General features: G+C 56.3%; 4 protein-coding genes across 4 annotated transcripts; 2 read left to right on the top strand and 2 right to left on the bottom strand.

The window, feature by feature from the left end:
- Positions 1-137: 137 nt before the first annotated feature.
- Positions 138-3,354, bottom strand: B0I36DRAFT_348994 (trypsin-like cysteine/serine peptidase domain-containing protein; the record flags this gene model as incomplete). The annotated part of the gene is made up of 2 exons (XM_046156748.1): positions 138-403; positions 519-3,354. The coding sequence occupies 2 exons, from the start codon at positions 3,352-3,354 to the stop codon at positions 138-140; spliced, it is 3,102 nt and encodes a 1,033-aa protein (XP_046012489.1).
- Positions 3,355-4,510: 1,156 nt separating this feature from the next.
- Positions 4,511-5,777, bottom strand: B0I36DRAFT_322497 (replication protein A 32 kDa subunit). Its single transcript, XM_046153861.1, has 2 exons — positions 5,409-5,777; positions 4,511-5,320 (listed from the first exon to the last, which is right to left on the bottom strand). Exons 1-2 carry the CDS (start codon positions 5,448-5,450, stop codon positions 4,616-4,618), a joined length of 747 nt encoding a protein of 248 aa, XP_046012488.1. The 5' UTR covers positions 5,451-5,777; the 3' UTR covers positions 4,511-4,615.
- Positions 5,778-6,877: 1,100 nt separating this feature from the next.
- On the top strand, positions 6,878-10,116 carry B0I36DRAFT_114310 (uncharacterized protein). The gene is made up of 4 exons (XM_046147934.1): positions 6,878-7,004; positions 7,113-8,704; positions 8,784-9,900; positions 9,964-10,116. The coding sequence occupies exons 1-4, from the start codon at positions 6,998-7,000 to the stop codon at positions 9,999-10,001; spliced, it is 2,754 nt and encodes a 917-aa protein (XP_046012487.1). The 5' UTR covers positions 6,878-6,997; the 3' UTR covers positions 10,002-10,116.
- Positions 10,117-11,117: 1,001 nt separating this feature from the next.
- On the top strand, positions 11,118-15,451 carry B0I36DRAFT_322495 (uncharacterized protein). The gene is made up of 4 exons (XM_046153860.1): positions 11,118-11,814; positions 11,903-13,226; positions 13,285-15,168; positions 15,245-15,451. Exons 1-4 carry the CDS (start codon positions 11,617-11,619, stop codon positions 15,268-15,270), a joined length of 3,432 nt encoding a protein of 1,143 aa, XP_046012486.1. The 5' UTR covers positions 11,118-11,616; the 3' UTR covers positions 15,271-15,451.
- The last annotated feature ends 295 nt before the right edge of the window (positions 15,452-15,746 follow it).

The raw sequence follows: 15,746 nt of genomic DNA, 5'->3' as shown, positions 1-15,746 counted from the left end.
TATCTTGTACAATTGTCTGTCACACCGTGTCTTGCCGCACTTTCCAAACCAACTCTCCCTTCGCTCCACGCCACACCACACCACACAACACCACACACCACGGCAGATCGACGACACACGGGGCCGCCCCGTCCTTTTCAAGAGCTCGCAGTCTCTACAGCATCAGCGGCATCCTCCTCCATCTCGACTGCGCCGCCGTCCTCGGCGACCATGGCCCCCGGGTTGACGCCCTCGGTCGGCTCGCCGTGCACGACGCTCCCATCGTCCTCGTACGTGGTGCGCCGCCAGCCACACGGGTCCGAGGGGTCCTTGACCCACTCGGTCGTCGGGAAGTAGTGCTCGTTCTTCTTCATGGTGATGACCCACGGGACGTTGTCAAAGGTGACTGCCCTCAGGCGGAAATCTGTTGTACGTTGGACAAGCACGATCAGTATTATTGGTCGGAGGCCAGACGAAAAACCGGTCAGAGAATAAAGGGGAGGGGGGGGGGGTTCAAATTGCTGTTGGGCAAGACTTACAGGTGTTATCCGGGATCTTGGTCACGGCAGCCAGAAAGGCCGTAAGATCCGGTGTGGGCTTCCCGTTGACATGGGTGATGAAGTTTGTTGGGGCGAGGCCGTACTGGTACGCGGGCGAGCCTCTACTCCTAGCAGACACGTATACCTCGCTGTGTAGCTGGCTGATCTGCTGGCGGACGGCGTGGTGCGGGCTGTGCAGCACCGCGCCGCAGAAGGACACGGCGTGGTCCGTCTCGACGTCGTCGGCCGAGACGGTGGGGATCTGCAGGTGCACCACCTTGCTCTCGCGGACGATGACGGCGTCAAGCACGTCGTGCGAGTACATAATGTCAAAGTCGGATACCTTTGTGATGACCTTGCCGTTCAGAGTGAGCACAATGTCGCTCTCGAGCAGGACCTGCGGGTGGCTGTGGCGCTCAAATGTCCGCTTCGATACCATAAAGAGCTGGTGCGAGTGCTTGTTGACCTCGGACACCTTGGAGATCCATTCCTCGGAAACTCCCATCACCCGGGCCTGTGCCATGTGCACCGCGCGGAACTCGACCGAGAGCATCCTCAGCTTGGGGCGTTGCCCTTGCTGGATCTGCGAGATTACCGGCAGGAGTGTCGGCGTGGCTAAGCCGAGGTGGTACTCCTCGTCTCTGCCACTGTGCGACCGTTCACCGAGATACGTGAGCCACAGAGCCTGGACGGTGCCGTTTTTATCGACTAGCACACCGCTGCCGCACTGCCCACTCAGACTCGTGTCGACGGTGATAGCATCAACGTTGGTTGCACGATATCTCGGAGCACCAGAATTGGCCGGGATAGATACGGCTGTGACTTCAGTGACAGTGGTAGCAGCGTGAACAATGCGTCCGCTCCGGTTATAGCCGATAAAGGTTGTAGAAGCGCCCTGGGCGATGGGCTCACTGCTCATCCTGGCACTGGTCACTGGTGCGTCGACCAGCTTGGGATCGTACTGGATAATGGCATAGTTTTGCAGTGGGTGCATGAACACCACCTTAGCCTGCACTACGATCGAGTCTGCTATCGTGAGCCAGATATCGCAGAGATCATATGGCACGACAGCTCTTGAAATCACGACGAGACCTTTGTCCGCATCAATGACCAGGCCCATACCCCATTTCCGGTTCCTGGGGAATCCATCGAGCTTGAGTGGCATCGTACAATTGACGTGCACGAAGCTCCGCACGAGATCGGCGACGGCTGGGTGAGATGTGTGCGTGAGCTCAATAAACGTTCCCTTCTGAGGCGCCGGCGGGATTTGGGGGAGCGGGTCGGCAATGTCCTTAAAGTCCCACAGACCTGTCTCATCGTTCCGTACCGCGAGGCGCATCTTCGTTGCCCAATGGCGGTCGACGTTGACAATGGTCGTGTTCAATGTGTGGAGATCGCGAAGGTGCTTGTATGTAACAACGACACGCTTGCGATCGGGAATCTGCTTGACCACCTCGATGAAGGTGTCCAAGTCAGGTGTCTTCTTCTGGTCCACAGACTGGATCATCCAGCCGTGATCGGAGCTCTCGAAGCCAAAGGAACCTGTTGACTCGCAGACGAACACGCCCTTGCACGCAACACCGTAGAGCCGGGCTTGTTGATATGAGAGGTCGTGGAAACTGGCGCCCGCGACAGTCAAGAAGCGACTCGGAGTGATGTCATGCAGGTTTTTGACGTCAATGTCGACATCGACATCTTCGCCCTCGCGCTGCAAGGTGAGTCGCACAGTCTTGCCCACGCTCGAGTCCAATATGTCGTCGAGGCGGATAAACTGTGTGATAAGCTCGCCATTGACCTTGAGCAAGACATCACCTTCCTCCAGCTTGTGATGGGATGGACCCTCCGGCAAGACAATCTCGGCGACGAGCATGTTGTTCTCTTTCGGGAAGGCAGACCGCACAGCAGCCTCCCAGTTTGAGGTGAGGCCCAACCGTCTGCATTCATCGAAAGGCTTCAGTAGGAACTGACACTGTATCGTGCCGCGTTCCACGGGCTTGCCCTCCTGGATGCACTGAAGAGCTCGTAGTGGTCGGTCGAGGGGTAGGAAATAGTCTGTTGACGCGCCATCAGATCGTCCACCAGCCTGTAACGCGATAGCGAACCCGTCAATATTGACTACAGGACTGCCGGAACTGCCTCCGCTCGCCGCTGCGTTCGCTTGGTAATAGCACGTGTTGAAGTCGCTATAGCCTTCTCCGTATTCGGGAGCATTGCGGTCAAGTCGACTTATGACGCCTGAGAGGATACTGAGCTTTTCACCTGCATCGTTACCAACCACACGGATTTCGCAACCGACTTTGGCCAGATCAGGCCTCAGCTTCAGCTCTGCCACGGGCATGTACTTGATGGCCTTGGGATCGAACCGCAGTATGCCAAAATCGTGAACGGGGTCGCGGTAAACAGGATAGGCGTCGACCTCTTCATGGTTGTCGAAGACCACATACCCCCAGAACGGACCAGATCCAACGACGTGCCGGTTTGTCAGGATGTAGCCCCTTTCGGCATCGACGACGAAGCCGGTCGCCTCGCTCGCGCAAGCCGCATCGGTGTCGAAGGAGCATGTCTGGCAGAAGCGAATCGAGACGACGTTGCGCACGACACGCTCGACAGTGGCCTGCCATTCCGCCGTGTCGCCTGGCAGCAGACTGTACTGGTTCTGTGGTAGGTCGTCAAAGGCCTCCTCGACCCCGTCGTACGCTAGGGAGACATCGGGGGTGTTCTCGCCGGGCGAGTTCTTGCCATTCGTCGGTCTAAGGTGCTTGTGAGGTCGGCTGTCGTTGGGTGATGAGGCTCCGTGTTTGCGCTTCGGTCGGGTCGCTGAGGCAATGCCGTTCATGGTGGTTGTGGTTCGGAATAACCGAAGACTGCACTTCAGATGCCTAGAATGACAACGAGACACCGGCTCGAGAGAGAAGATCCGCGGTGAGGAGGAAGGACGGGATGCGGTGCAGTGCCGGACAGTCGCAATGCTACTTCGCAATGCGGATGGGCGCCACCACATTCAGCGTGAGGGCGCGCAAGAAGGACGGCAAGGAGCGAGAATGAAGGGATGTTGCAGCAGTGCGCGCAGTCTTAGGATGATGCAGACTTCTGGCAAATGGTTTCCGATTGAAGATAGACCGGTTGGCGCTGGCGAGATGTAGGCAGGCACAAGTATGGCCTTGTAATGATGGTGTGGTCGAGGCGCAAGTCAGTCGTGTCGCGCCCAAAATTGGCAAACGTAGGACCGTATGCGACCCGTGTGGTACCGTGCCCAGCTTGTCAGAAGAAACTTGTCACTGGGACGACAAAGACGATTTGGGTTCGGGAACAACCCTTCTCTTCTGCCTGCCTTCTATGTTCTGGCCTCGGCTGACACTGTCAAGCGAGTCAAGAAGATGAGGGGCCTGTGAATGTGCCTGGCTGTGGCTCAGTGACCTTGATTGCTGAAGCTCAATACTGTGCAGTTACCAGAGCGCCAGGTAATCGATGCGCTTACGTCGTGAAGGCTTTGCGCGGCTAGCGATGGCCAGCTTGCGCTGGGCTAGCCTTGACGGCTGGCCTACCGTTCCTAGTCAGATCTGCAACAAGGGGCACCCCTGAGCAAGCCGCCGATACCGTGTCTATCTCACATGGGCGAGCACTATACACTGTGGAGGGCGACCAAATGGTGTGCTGCGATGAGCAACGAATGCAGCTGGCCGTTCAGTTGCACTCAAAAATATGGCTTCCGGGCGGCGCAAAAGTGTCCGCACCATATCATTTGCAGTGGCGTTCGTCGCCAAACGCATATGTTGGTGAAGCCTGAGGTTCTGCATGTCTACACACCTAAGTTACTTCTGCCGTGAAAGCATTTCCACGACTAGTCAATCCATGCGCATCAGCCCCACGATTGTTCAAATATGGACGTCACTGGACTGAGCCACGGGGACCCTTGCAAAGGCCAATATATGTGCCTGGTGCTTTGATATTGCAGGTCATTCCACGTGGCCATGCATCCGCTGGAGATCGAGCGAGACAAAATGTTGGTTTAAGAACGTCAGAATCCGGCTTGGGTCCTCGCCAGTTTTGATCGCATTTCTATACTCTTAATTATGTGCCGACTCCGTCTCCGCTTATCAGTAGCTGAGAATAGCAAAAGTCTCGTCATCAACAGTCGTGTAGATCAACCCAGGACCTATCAGCTCCTCCGAGGCAGCCATGACGTCCGGTACGGACATGCGAGCACCCTGCGCAATCATGTGCAAGTTGACACCTTCGTTGCCGCCTTCCGCGTTCTGCAGCCACTGGAACATCTTACGGGCATTGGCAGACATGCCAGCCAAACTGGCATTTCCACCACTGTTGCCGTACGAGTCGTTGTCGACGAACATGCTGTCGCCGCCTGAGCCATTTGCACCACCAGCGCTGGGCAGCCCGCCCTTTGTGAAGAAGAGATGGACGTAAGTGGCTTCCAGGAGGTGATAGTTCACCTCGTTAAAGTCCTGGACGGGCTTGATGACATGAGCCCCAACATGCCGTCTGTTGAAATTGCGAACTCGGCCCCAGACGCGAACGTAACTGTCGAGAGGGATGTCGGCCTTGGAGGACGCCTCGTCCTGCTTATCGCTGTCGAGCCACTGCTTCACCTCGATGATGCCAGTGCCATCATCGATCTTGTACGTGATGTTTGTCGTCTGTGGGGATATCGAGCGCACCATGCCGACAAAGGTGACCTGTGTGACTTCTTGCCCGTCGATCCGGAAGGGGTCTTCTGGGGCGCCTTGTTCAGCATCAATGATCTGCTTGATGGTGACTGGCCGTAATGATTCATCGGCGAAGTTCTGTGCGTATCGTAGAGCCAGGTCAGCACGGGTTGGCAGGCATGGATGGCACAAGAACCATCCGCCGGCTTGCATCAAGGCGACTCACCTTCTGACCGCCTTGGCTGCCACCTTGGGAGCCACCGTACATGAAGCCGCCGCCGCCTTCGCCTCCACCATTCCCGTAGGAAGTTGTCGAGTAGCCACCGCCGTAATCTGGGATAGTTAGCGACCAGCTCACAGCAACGGAGCACTGGCTTTTGACAACGAACCGGCCATGATTCAGTGCTCTATGCTTGTAGTCAGGGAAAACAAGTTTTCGTTGGAAATACGGCGACCAGCAGCTGCTTTCCTGGTCGTGGATCGATATGTGCAAGCGGTGCCGGGGTGCTAGTTCCTCAGCGGCGTTGGTGTTGTGTTGACAGTGAGCAGACAAGTTCGACTTCCTTGGTGGGGCATGAGACGACGCGTCTTGCTCGATGCTTGACGCGCCTGCCCAGGTGGGCTTTAATTGATTCCAGGCGACCACGAGACACGTCTGGTGCATGAGTGCATGACTAATCACAGTGCGAGCTCACTTAGCCAATCTACGTCCTTTCGCAATTGGCTGAGGTTAGGATGGCGTGGCGGAAGCACCAGCTCTAGCTGAGGGCATCATGCTTGTAGCCGCAGACAACCATTTTTAAGTTCGACCTGCGGTAGTCAAGCCATTGAGAGCTTGAAGCCAGATCCACGATGATGGTCGTCAGTGCCCTGTGAAGTACCAGGACTTCTAGAACATTGCTGCCGACTTTCGGAAGTCGGCGGAGTGCGGGCGCAGACCAGGGTCAAACTCCACCACCAGCGGCGGGCGGCCACCGGCCAGAGGCGTAGTGCGCCAGGGTCTGCAACTTCATTGAGATCCGGTAAAAGATACTCTGGTCTACGAACCCGGACGCACGCTTTGGACGTATCACGTACACACCAATGATATCCTGCCGTGCTGCCAATCCCAAAGTCCCAACACTTGGCTACCTCCGCTGTGGATGTATTCTGAGAAGACAGAGCACAATTATATGGTGAGGTTCTGAAGAGGTCAACAAATGGACTCTAGTCAACAGTTACACCTAGGTGAGCCAGGGTTCGCGGAGTCCCCCACCAGTGACGCTATCTGCGGAGACCGCCGGAGCCTCCCGTGGGTTGAAAGGCAACAAAGCCACAGACGGCCGAAATACGGTTTTGGCCTGCTTGGGGATGAGTCAAAAAATGGTGACCATGACTGTACCTTGCATGACCTGGACTTCACAAAAAAAAGAAGCTGCACTTTGTCGAGCAGAGCATACCCTGGCATGCCGAGTCGACTTGAGGAGCTGAAACAACGACCCGTCCAACACCCCACCCCACGCTCTCTCACCTGGGAGGTCTCCACCGCATCTTGCAATTGCCGTCACCAGCTTGACGTGGTTCTGTTAGGTTAGTTGACCAAACAGCGCCCTTGCAGCTCAGAGCAAACCCCACCTTGCCATCGACCTGGGTCTTGCTTTGCAAGACACCTTCAACCTGCTGGTCCATCTCTTCATCTTCTCTTCAACATTGACGGCTCCCTGTCTCTACAGCCCATATCAACCGTGTCACGGCTAGTGGTTTGTTCCCTGATCGGTCTAGTCAACCTCAGATAGAACTACTAGAACGAAGGCTGTTAGTTCGGGCGCTGGGAAAATGGCGTGTTAGTACAATTTGGATCCAATTTCTTCTCAATTTTTGCGATGCTCATCCTAGCCATGGATGTGCTGTCCCGTGGCACTTTCGCTGACCTGACCGGCTGGGCAAGCAGCAACTGCGCACTTCGACCACGACCCTCCTTCCGAGGAGCCTTCACCCAAGCTTCACCCCTCGCACCACCAGCTCGAACATGACTCCGACGGCGCCGAGGACTATGATAATGAGACGGAGAGCGACTCGGAGGCGGGTGCAATTGGGCATGGTCTAGGCACGAGCCGTACTGCAGAGTCTCGACCAGAGTATCAGGACGGAATGCTCCCTCGCGATCTTCCTAAGAGGACAACCTTCCACGATCCTGTCGCCGAGCGCCAGATGACGCAGACGGATGCCAAACTCTTCTACCAGAGAAGCCAACTGGATCTGGTGAAGACCGGGGAAGCGGCCTGGGGCCAATCTCAGGTCACTCCCCATGGGAGCCCTGCATTCTCGGCAGGTACTCGCTTGCCCGCCATTGATACCCTCTCGTTGCACAATGCTGGACAGGCCCCGGTGAACGGACACTTTCCCTCAAGCGCCAGCCAAATGTCTTTGCCTTCGGCAGCTGCTGAAAGCTACAACTTTCCGCACATTGCAGGTGCCATGCCTACTTCTCATCGTGCTGGACCCGAGCCCCGGACTGCAACGCAGCCATCATTGGGTGGGTATCCTAGACCTTCTGTCAAGCTGCCACCCACATCTGCACCAATCTCCCTCGACCCTGCCGTCCACGGCCAACAAGGCCCCCAGCCTGGAGTGGGACAACCTGACGGCCTCACGAATGGAATTGCTTCTGGGGACGCTGGCGACGCATACATAACGGCCGAGCTGAGCACCATCTTCCAAAGTATTCAGAAGATCATCGATCTGCGCCACAAGTACATTCGGCTCTCGCTGCAGAGAGATGGGGATAACCCAAAGGACGAGCCCAGCTGGGAGATCTACCCACCACCACCCGAGCCTGCTTGGGTCGGTCCAGCTGGACATCAGGATCCACCGGCTCCCGTGACTGGTAATAACAGCATGAGCAACAGCACGGTTCTGCCGCCGCCACAGTCTACCCCTTCGCGATCGACAGACCCCGGCGCAGAGGGCAACGAGAACAAGAAGCCTGTGAGGAAGAGAAAGCCCGGTCACGATGTTGGAGAAGATTTTGACATGGCGGAAGTCGCGCCATTCCCACCCCCAAGCGAGTTCACCTATCGCCTTGACGAAAGCGGCGTCTACCAAGTGTTCGAGAATTCGGCAGCAGAAGTGGCCAACACTCCAGTAGTAGGCGTTCCTACCCTCAAGGACTTTTATATCGACCTTGAGCAAATCTTGGCAATCTCGTCTGATGGCCCCAGCAAAAGCTTCGCCTTCAGACGCCTCCAGTACCTGGAGGGCAAATTTAATTTGTACACCCTTTTGAATGAGTATCAGGAGACCGCCGACAGCAAGAAGGTGCCCCACAGAGATTTCTACAACGTCAGAAAGGTTGATACCCACGTACACCACTCTGCTTGCATGAACCAAAAGCACCTTCTTCGCTTCATCAAGAGCAAAATGAAGAAGCATCCCGACGAAGTTGTCCTCGACCGAGATGGCAAGGAGCTCACACTCGCGGAGGTCTTTGAAAGCATCAACCTGACTGCTTACGATCTCAGCATTGACACTCTTGATATGCATGTAAGTGGAAGCACTGGGTGGCTTGCTGAGTGTTTGTCCTTGCTGTGCCCGAGTCGTCCGAATAACACCTCATTTTTAGGCACACACCGATTCCTTCCACCGCTTTGACAAGTTCAACCTGAAATACAACCCGATTGGCGAGTCGCGTTTGAGAACAATCTTCCTCAAGACCGACAACTTCATCAAAGGCCGGTATCTCGCTGAAATCACCAAGGAGGTGATTGCTGATTTGGAATCCAGCAAGTACCAGATGGTGGAATGGCGCATCTCAATTTACGGCAAGTCTCTGGATGAATGGGATAAACTTGCAGCTTGGGTCGTGGACAACAAGCTCTTCTCGCACAACGTACGATGGCTGATCCAGATCCCTCGCCTGTACGATGTGTACAAGGCCTCGAATCTCATGGAGTCGTACGAGCAAGTCATCAAAAACGTCTTTCAACCACTCTTCGAAGTGACGAAGGACCCCACCAGCCACCCGAAACTGCACATTTTCTTGCAGAGAGTCATCGGCTTCGATAGCGTAGATGATGAGAGCAAGATCGAGCGGCGGCTGTACAAGAAGTTCCCAGTACCAAAGGAATGGACCTCCAAGCAGAACCCTCCGTATAGTTACTGGCAGTACTACCTGTTTGCCAACATGACGTCACTGAACTTCTGGCGCCGACAGCGTGGGTTCAACACATTTGTCCTCCGGCCACACTGCGGAGAAGCGGGTGACAGCGAGCATCTGGCGGTCGCACTTCTGTGCTGCCATAGCATCAGTCATGGCCTTCTACTTCGGAAGGTGCCTCTGTTGCAGTATATCTTCTATCTGGAACAGATTGGCATTGCCATGTCGCCTCTCAGTAACAACGCCCTCTTTCTCGCATACGAAAGAAACCCGTTCTACCAATACTTCCGCCGCGGACTGAACGTCTCCCTGTCAACGGATGACCCGCTGCAGTTTGCCTTCACGAAGGAGCCCCTCATGGAAGAATATGCTGTCGCGGCTCAGATTTACAAGCTCAGCCCGGTCGACATGTGCGAGTTGGCCAAGAACTCGGTCAAGCAGAGCGGATACGAGCACTCCATCAAACAGCAATGGCTAGGTGACCGGTACAACCTGCCGGGGAGAGAAGGGAACAAGATGGTCAAGACAAACGTGCCGGATCGCAGAGAGGAGTTCAGATACCACACTTGGGTCGAGGAACACCGCATGTATGCTACCCCCGCTTGAAATTATTTTGCATCATTACTGACTCGGGCCTCTGCAACAGGATTTCCAAGTACACGGCTACACAAGCTGGTGACCTAGTTACCAGCCCTGACACCTTGCAGCAGAGCGTGCCGGAAACATTTCCAGCTTCACCAAACTCGTCCATCAAGGCCCATGCTCCTAGTATCAGCACAGCAGCTGACTTGAGACTGCCCAGATCTGTCTCACAGGCTGACCTTCCTCCCGGAGCTGGCCAAAATGCATTCGGATCTCCCGTGGGGAACAAGACGCAAGATGGACCCTGGGGCCCCGACGGCGATAAACATTTGTCAGGCCATGAGCCGCGTTACCTGCCTGGCATGATGACCCGAGCCTCTCGACGAGGGAGCGTGAGGCAGAGCTCGGTGCATGAGTCGGACGATCTGAGTGCTTCGCAGCATCTGACTCGTCAGCCGAGCGGCACAGAGGAAGGGCACTAGATGCGAAGTCAGAAGACATGTCGATATGACTTGGTGTGGCTGTACTGCAATATTATAACGTGGATGATCACAGCGACCCAACCCGGGTGCTTTCAAGTAGTTACTGGCCCCTGATGCAATATCTAAATCCTCATAGAATGCACCAATAAGTATTGAAAGCAACGACTGGCTTGTACTCGCGTGGGCAATCAGCTGTGCAATGTGAACAGCGGAGTAGCCTGTCTGGTCGTGCAGATTACGTCAGACCTGCGGGCACGGCCAGCTGCGTGTGTCATCCTGCATCCGATCGAGCTTACGGAACGAGACAACAACCAATTTGGCTGGGCCCAAGGCATTCACAAGCGCTGGATATTTTGTGGAGTCAAACCATGAATGCTAGGTTCCTGGCATGCGAGCATCACGTCTATCTCTTTGTCAAGGACGGCAGTCAGATGGAGGCTAGAGAAACATCGCTCGCCGGGAACAGATGGACTGGATCTCAGGTGTCCGCATATACCGGCACGCGTCATCTATAGAGATTTGTGTGCATCAGTATTTCGGACAGCAGGAGCTGGACGCGCCGAGCCATGCCTTACTCGCTAGCTGTGGGACCCCTGCCCAATCCAGTTCCCACCTCTCTCTCAATTACGCAGGCGCCAGCACCGGCGACAGGCGGGCATGACGGGGCTCCAATCCCTCTTGTCTCCTGGTTACTGTGCTCATGTCACCAGCTCCGCTTCCCCAGCACACCTCCCACGCCCAATCCGCTGGCCACTCGTGCCTCCTTCACCAGTCGACAGGCAGCGTCTCCGACAGCTCGAGAGCTACACAGCACTCATTCCGTGTTATAGACTTCTCTCTAGAGCTTCGAGCCGACACAAGCCAGTCGAGCGACCCCTGTGCCGCCCAGCCCGCGCAGCACTCACCCTCTCCCAGGCAACGCCCAGCCCCTAATTCCACGGCCGCTCCATCGAACCTTTACGAGCACCAACTTTGCTCCGAAGACGCCATCGCCAGCTTCGGATACGTTCCCTAGGCCTTGAACGACAGCAGCAGATCCCATCCTGAATCGCCCAACCGCCAGTCCGGTCGCGGAGTCCAACTGTGGTCTGGCGATAGGAGCGACCCCCTCATTTAAGCCGTGTCCTGTCCGCACGCATGCGCGCCACTAGCAGCTCTCGAGCCCGATCACAATTGCCCGGCCTGCCTCACGAGTCCAAGTTTCTGGCGCAAGCGACGGCGCTTTTTCGAACATAATGGGGTTTCTTGGTGTATACAAGGCCATATACGATTATGCGCCGCAATCAGAGGGCGAGCTTCAGCTCACGGAAGGGGACGTCCTCTACGTCCTCGAAAAGAGCACAGATGATGATTGGTGGAAGGCCAAGAAGAAGGCCGACGTGGAGGACGATGACGAGCCTGTCGGCTTGATACCCAACAACTATGTCGAGGAGGTCCGTACCGCCAACGCTATCGTGATGCTGGCAATTGCCCGGCGATACACAATGTGTCAAAGCTAATCTCGCTGTCTGCTCTAAACAGGTCGGCCCTGTTGGCCACGCGCGCTCTCTATACGAATATACCCGCCAGACCGATGAAGAGCTGTCTTTTCCGGAAGAAGCACAGTTGCAGGTTTTCGACACGACTGATGAAGACTGGATCCTGGTCGCCTACGAGGGTGACTTCGGCTTCGCCCCAGCCAACTACATCGAGATGGTCGATGCTGGATCTGCCACCGCCGCCGCCGCGCCACCTCCACCCAGTCTTCCAACTCGGCCCCCGGCTGCGCGCGTCGAAGAGGACGATGGACCTGCGAGCCCGCCTTTGCCGCCGCGCCAAGTGTCGTTCGCCGACGATGTGGCTCCTCCGAGTCCCGAAGCACCGGCCGGACCAGCCGCGGCTCTGGCAGGCGTCATGGCTGGCAGGAGCGCAGTCCGCGCCTCACCACCCAGCCCAATCCAAGCTCCTTCCAGACAGATGTACTCAGAGTCCGAGGAAGAGCCCAGTCCTGCTTTACCGAACCGTCCGAGACATCAATCTGTAGTGAGCAACGATGATTCCCTCGCTTCGCCGCCGCCTCGAACGTCGAGTCGCCATTACGATGAGGAAGCTTCGCGCGACAGCCAGGCTGCACGGATTGCGCCTGGAGGTTTCCACATGTACAACATCAACGAAATGGTTTCAGTTATGGGCAAGAAGAAAAAAATGCCCACGACTCTTGGCGTGAACCTCAAGACAGGCGTCATCCTCATTGCTCCTGAGCATGCGCAGGATGGTCCTACGCAAGAGTGGACCGCCGACAAGATGACGCACTACTCGAGAGAAGGCAAGCACGTCTTTATGGAGCTCGTCAAGCCGAGCAAGAGCATCGACTTCCATGCGGGAGCCAAGGACACTGCTGAGGAGATTGTGAGCGCATTGGGCGAGCTCTCCGGTGCTATGCGTGCCGAAGGCCTCCGCGAGGTCATTGCCGCCGGGACCGGCCAGCTTCAGAAAAAGGGTCTTGTGCTGTACGATTTCATGGCGCAAGGTGATGACGAGGTCACTGTCGCCATTGGTGACGACGTAATCGTGCTTGATGACACCAAGAGCGATGAGTGGTGGTTGGTTCGCAGAGTAAAAAACGGCAAGGAAGGCGTCGTTCCGAGCAGCTATGTCGAGGTCACTGAGACGGTAAAGACGCCGACAACGGCAATGGCTGCATCGTCCACGTCCGGCATCAATGCAGGAAAATCTCATGTGGCGCAGAACAGACTCGAAGAGCAACGCTTGACACGCGAGGCTCTCAAGAAGGAGCCTACAGACGGAAGCAGTCGGCGTGAAAGCACTAGGAACGAGAGCTCACGTTCAAGCTCTTCCAAGTCTAGTAAGTTGAAGCATTCTTCCATCATCTCAAGAAGAAAGTCACTGACCCATGCACGCAGAGCCTGACCCTAAAAAGGTCCGATCCTGGACAGACCGCTCAAAGTCGTTCAGTGTCGAAGCCCAGTTCCTTGGTCTTAAGGACGGCAAGATCAACCTCCACAAGATGAATGGTGTCAAGATCGCCGTTCCTGTGGCTAAGATGTCAGTAGAGGACATCGAGTACGTCGAGCAGGTTACAGGCAAGTCGCTCGACGAAGACCGTCCCCTGTCGGACGTTAAGCGAGCTGCAAAGTCGAGGCCTAGTGGTTCAAGCAGCTCCTCGCGACCGCAAGGAGCCAAGGTTGGCGCGACCATTGAGGCACCAAAGTCCGACTACGACTGGTTCCAGTTTTTCTTGTCGTGCGACGTCGCTGTCGGGCTTTGTGAGCGATATGCGCAAGCTTTTATCAAGGACTCCATGGACGAGAGCGTACTGCCCGATGTCGATGCCAGTGTCCTTCGCAACCTTGGACTCCGGGAAGGCGACATACTGAAGGTTATGCGTTACCTAGACAAGAAGTTTGGGCGCGACGGCAAGAAGAAGGCGGCTGATGATGGTGAAAGCGGTGGCGGCCTGTTCTCCGGCCCAGGTGGAACGCTACGAAATAACACTCGGAAGGGGCGGCCCGCGCCAGCGACACAGACGAGTGATGTAGTTGACCCCAAGGCCTTTTCTCAGCAAAAGGACGACAGTGCCGACAGCTCTGAGACGAGCTCCCCGGTGGTTAGCCGACCCAAGACTACGAAGAGCCCTACTACTGCAGGCAGTAGCGGCTTCGACGATGATGCGTGGGATGTCAAGCCCTCGAAGCAAGCCGAAGCCCCTGCGAGACCGGCGCAAGTCGCTTCTCCGGAACCCAAGGCCACGCCTCAGCCGGCACAGCCTCCTCCTACTCAGTCCATGCAGGAGCTCTCTTTACTCTCACAACCGCTGGAGCCCACGAAAGCACCACCACCGGCGATCACACAGCCGCCACCGCAACCGCAATCCGCGCTCCAACCACAGCTGACACAGACCCAACCTCAAGGCGCCACTCCTTCTTTCTTCACTGGGGTCGCTCAGCAGATCACAGGCATTCAACCCTTGCAGACGGGGTCGCCAGCCCCGGCGCAGCCTTTGGGCCTCGGGCTTGGACCTCGTGCACGCCCGACACCTCCCGCAATGACTGGTGTTGGCAGTGGAATGATTGCTCCTCCGCCAGGACGTGCTCTCTCAGCACCACAGTCTGCCCAGCCAAGCGCTTTCAATCTGCCCCCAATGCAGCCTCAAGCGACGGGCATTGCTCCTCCCGGGCAAAGCCTTAACGAGATCAACCAACAACGCATGATGATGATGATGCAGCAGCAGCAACAACAGCAGCAGCAGCAGATGGGGATGTTCCAACCCCAGCAGACAGGCATGTCTTACAACCCTGGCATGATGCCACAGCCGACAGGTTTCCAGCCGAATCAATTCATGCAGCCAAACATGACGGGCATGCCTCAGATGGGCCAGATGCAACAAGGACCTTTCCAACCACAAGGGCAGTTCTCGCCCATCAACAATCAGCCCACGGGTTTCGCAGGTGGCTTTGGTCAGCCCCCACAACAGCAGTTCCCCCAGCAGACCGGCATCAACTCCTTCCTGCCACCGGCTCTTGAGCCCGACAGGACCGGCATGCAGCCCATGCAGCCCATGCAGCCCATGCAACCCCAACCCACTGGTGCCGGATTCGGCGGCTTCACCCGCGTGGGTGGTGGCGCCGGCCCGGGCTACAGCAACGGGGTCAACAGCACGTCACCCCCGCCACAACTGCAACCGCTTCAGCCCCAGCAGACGGGCCCTGCGCCGCCTGTGCGTTTCGGAGTCACAGAAAAGATTGCGCCTCAACCGACGGGCCGTCGTGCAAACTTGTCCGCAGCTAGTAAGTTATTTGCACCATTGCTTGGTGCCATCTCCTTGATCTCGTCTGATGACTGACATGTGGCCTACCTCTGCAGCGCCGGACAACCCGTTTGGATTTTGAGTCGTCTGTCAGTGAACCCGATCCGCGTACGGTTCTGGCTGAACTGTAGCGCCACGAGGGTGGCGAGCATGCACGGCGTGTAAGGCTCGAGAGGGATGCGACCATTCTACAAGGATGATGATAGACCAGGAAGTCGCTAGGAATGGACAATGCGTGTGAGCGGGAGGACAGGACATGTGGGGGGGGGGGGGGGGGGATGGAGTGTGGTTCTAATGTCTATATATATACATATACAAATACTTTACATATAAGCTACGTAGAGTCTTCGAAGATGTCTAAGTTGTTGGCATTCGTCTGGCTTATTAGTACTGGTTCTACCACTGGCTTCCTGCTGCTCCTCTTCGTTTTGGCAAGGTCACACGCGCGATGAGCATTTCGCGTGGAACAGCATTACTTTTCACTTTGGTAGCCAATTATCATTGCCATTCCGCCCTAGCTGGCTGTGACTATTGGGAAAACACAAGGTGATGTCGCGA

Source organism: Microdochium trichocladiopsis (genome assembly GCF_020744255.1).
Source record: "Microdochium trichocladiopsis strain MPI-CAGE-CH-0230 chromosome Unknown B0I36scaffold_5, whole genome shotgun sequence".
Taxonomy (NCBI): domain Eukaryota; kingdom Fungi; phylum Ascomycota; class Sordariomycetes; order Xylariales; family Microdochiaceae; genus Microdochium; species Microdochium trichocladiopsis.
The sequence above is the reverse complement of the archived record's forward strand: the minus strand, read 5'-3'. Positions and strand labels throughout refer to the sequence as shown.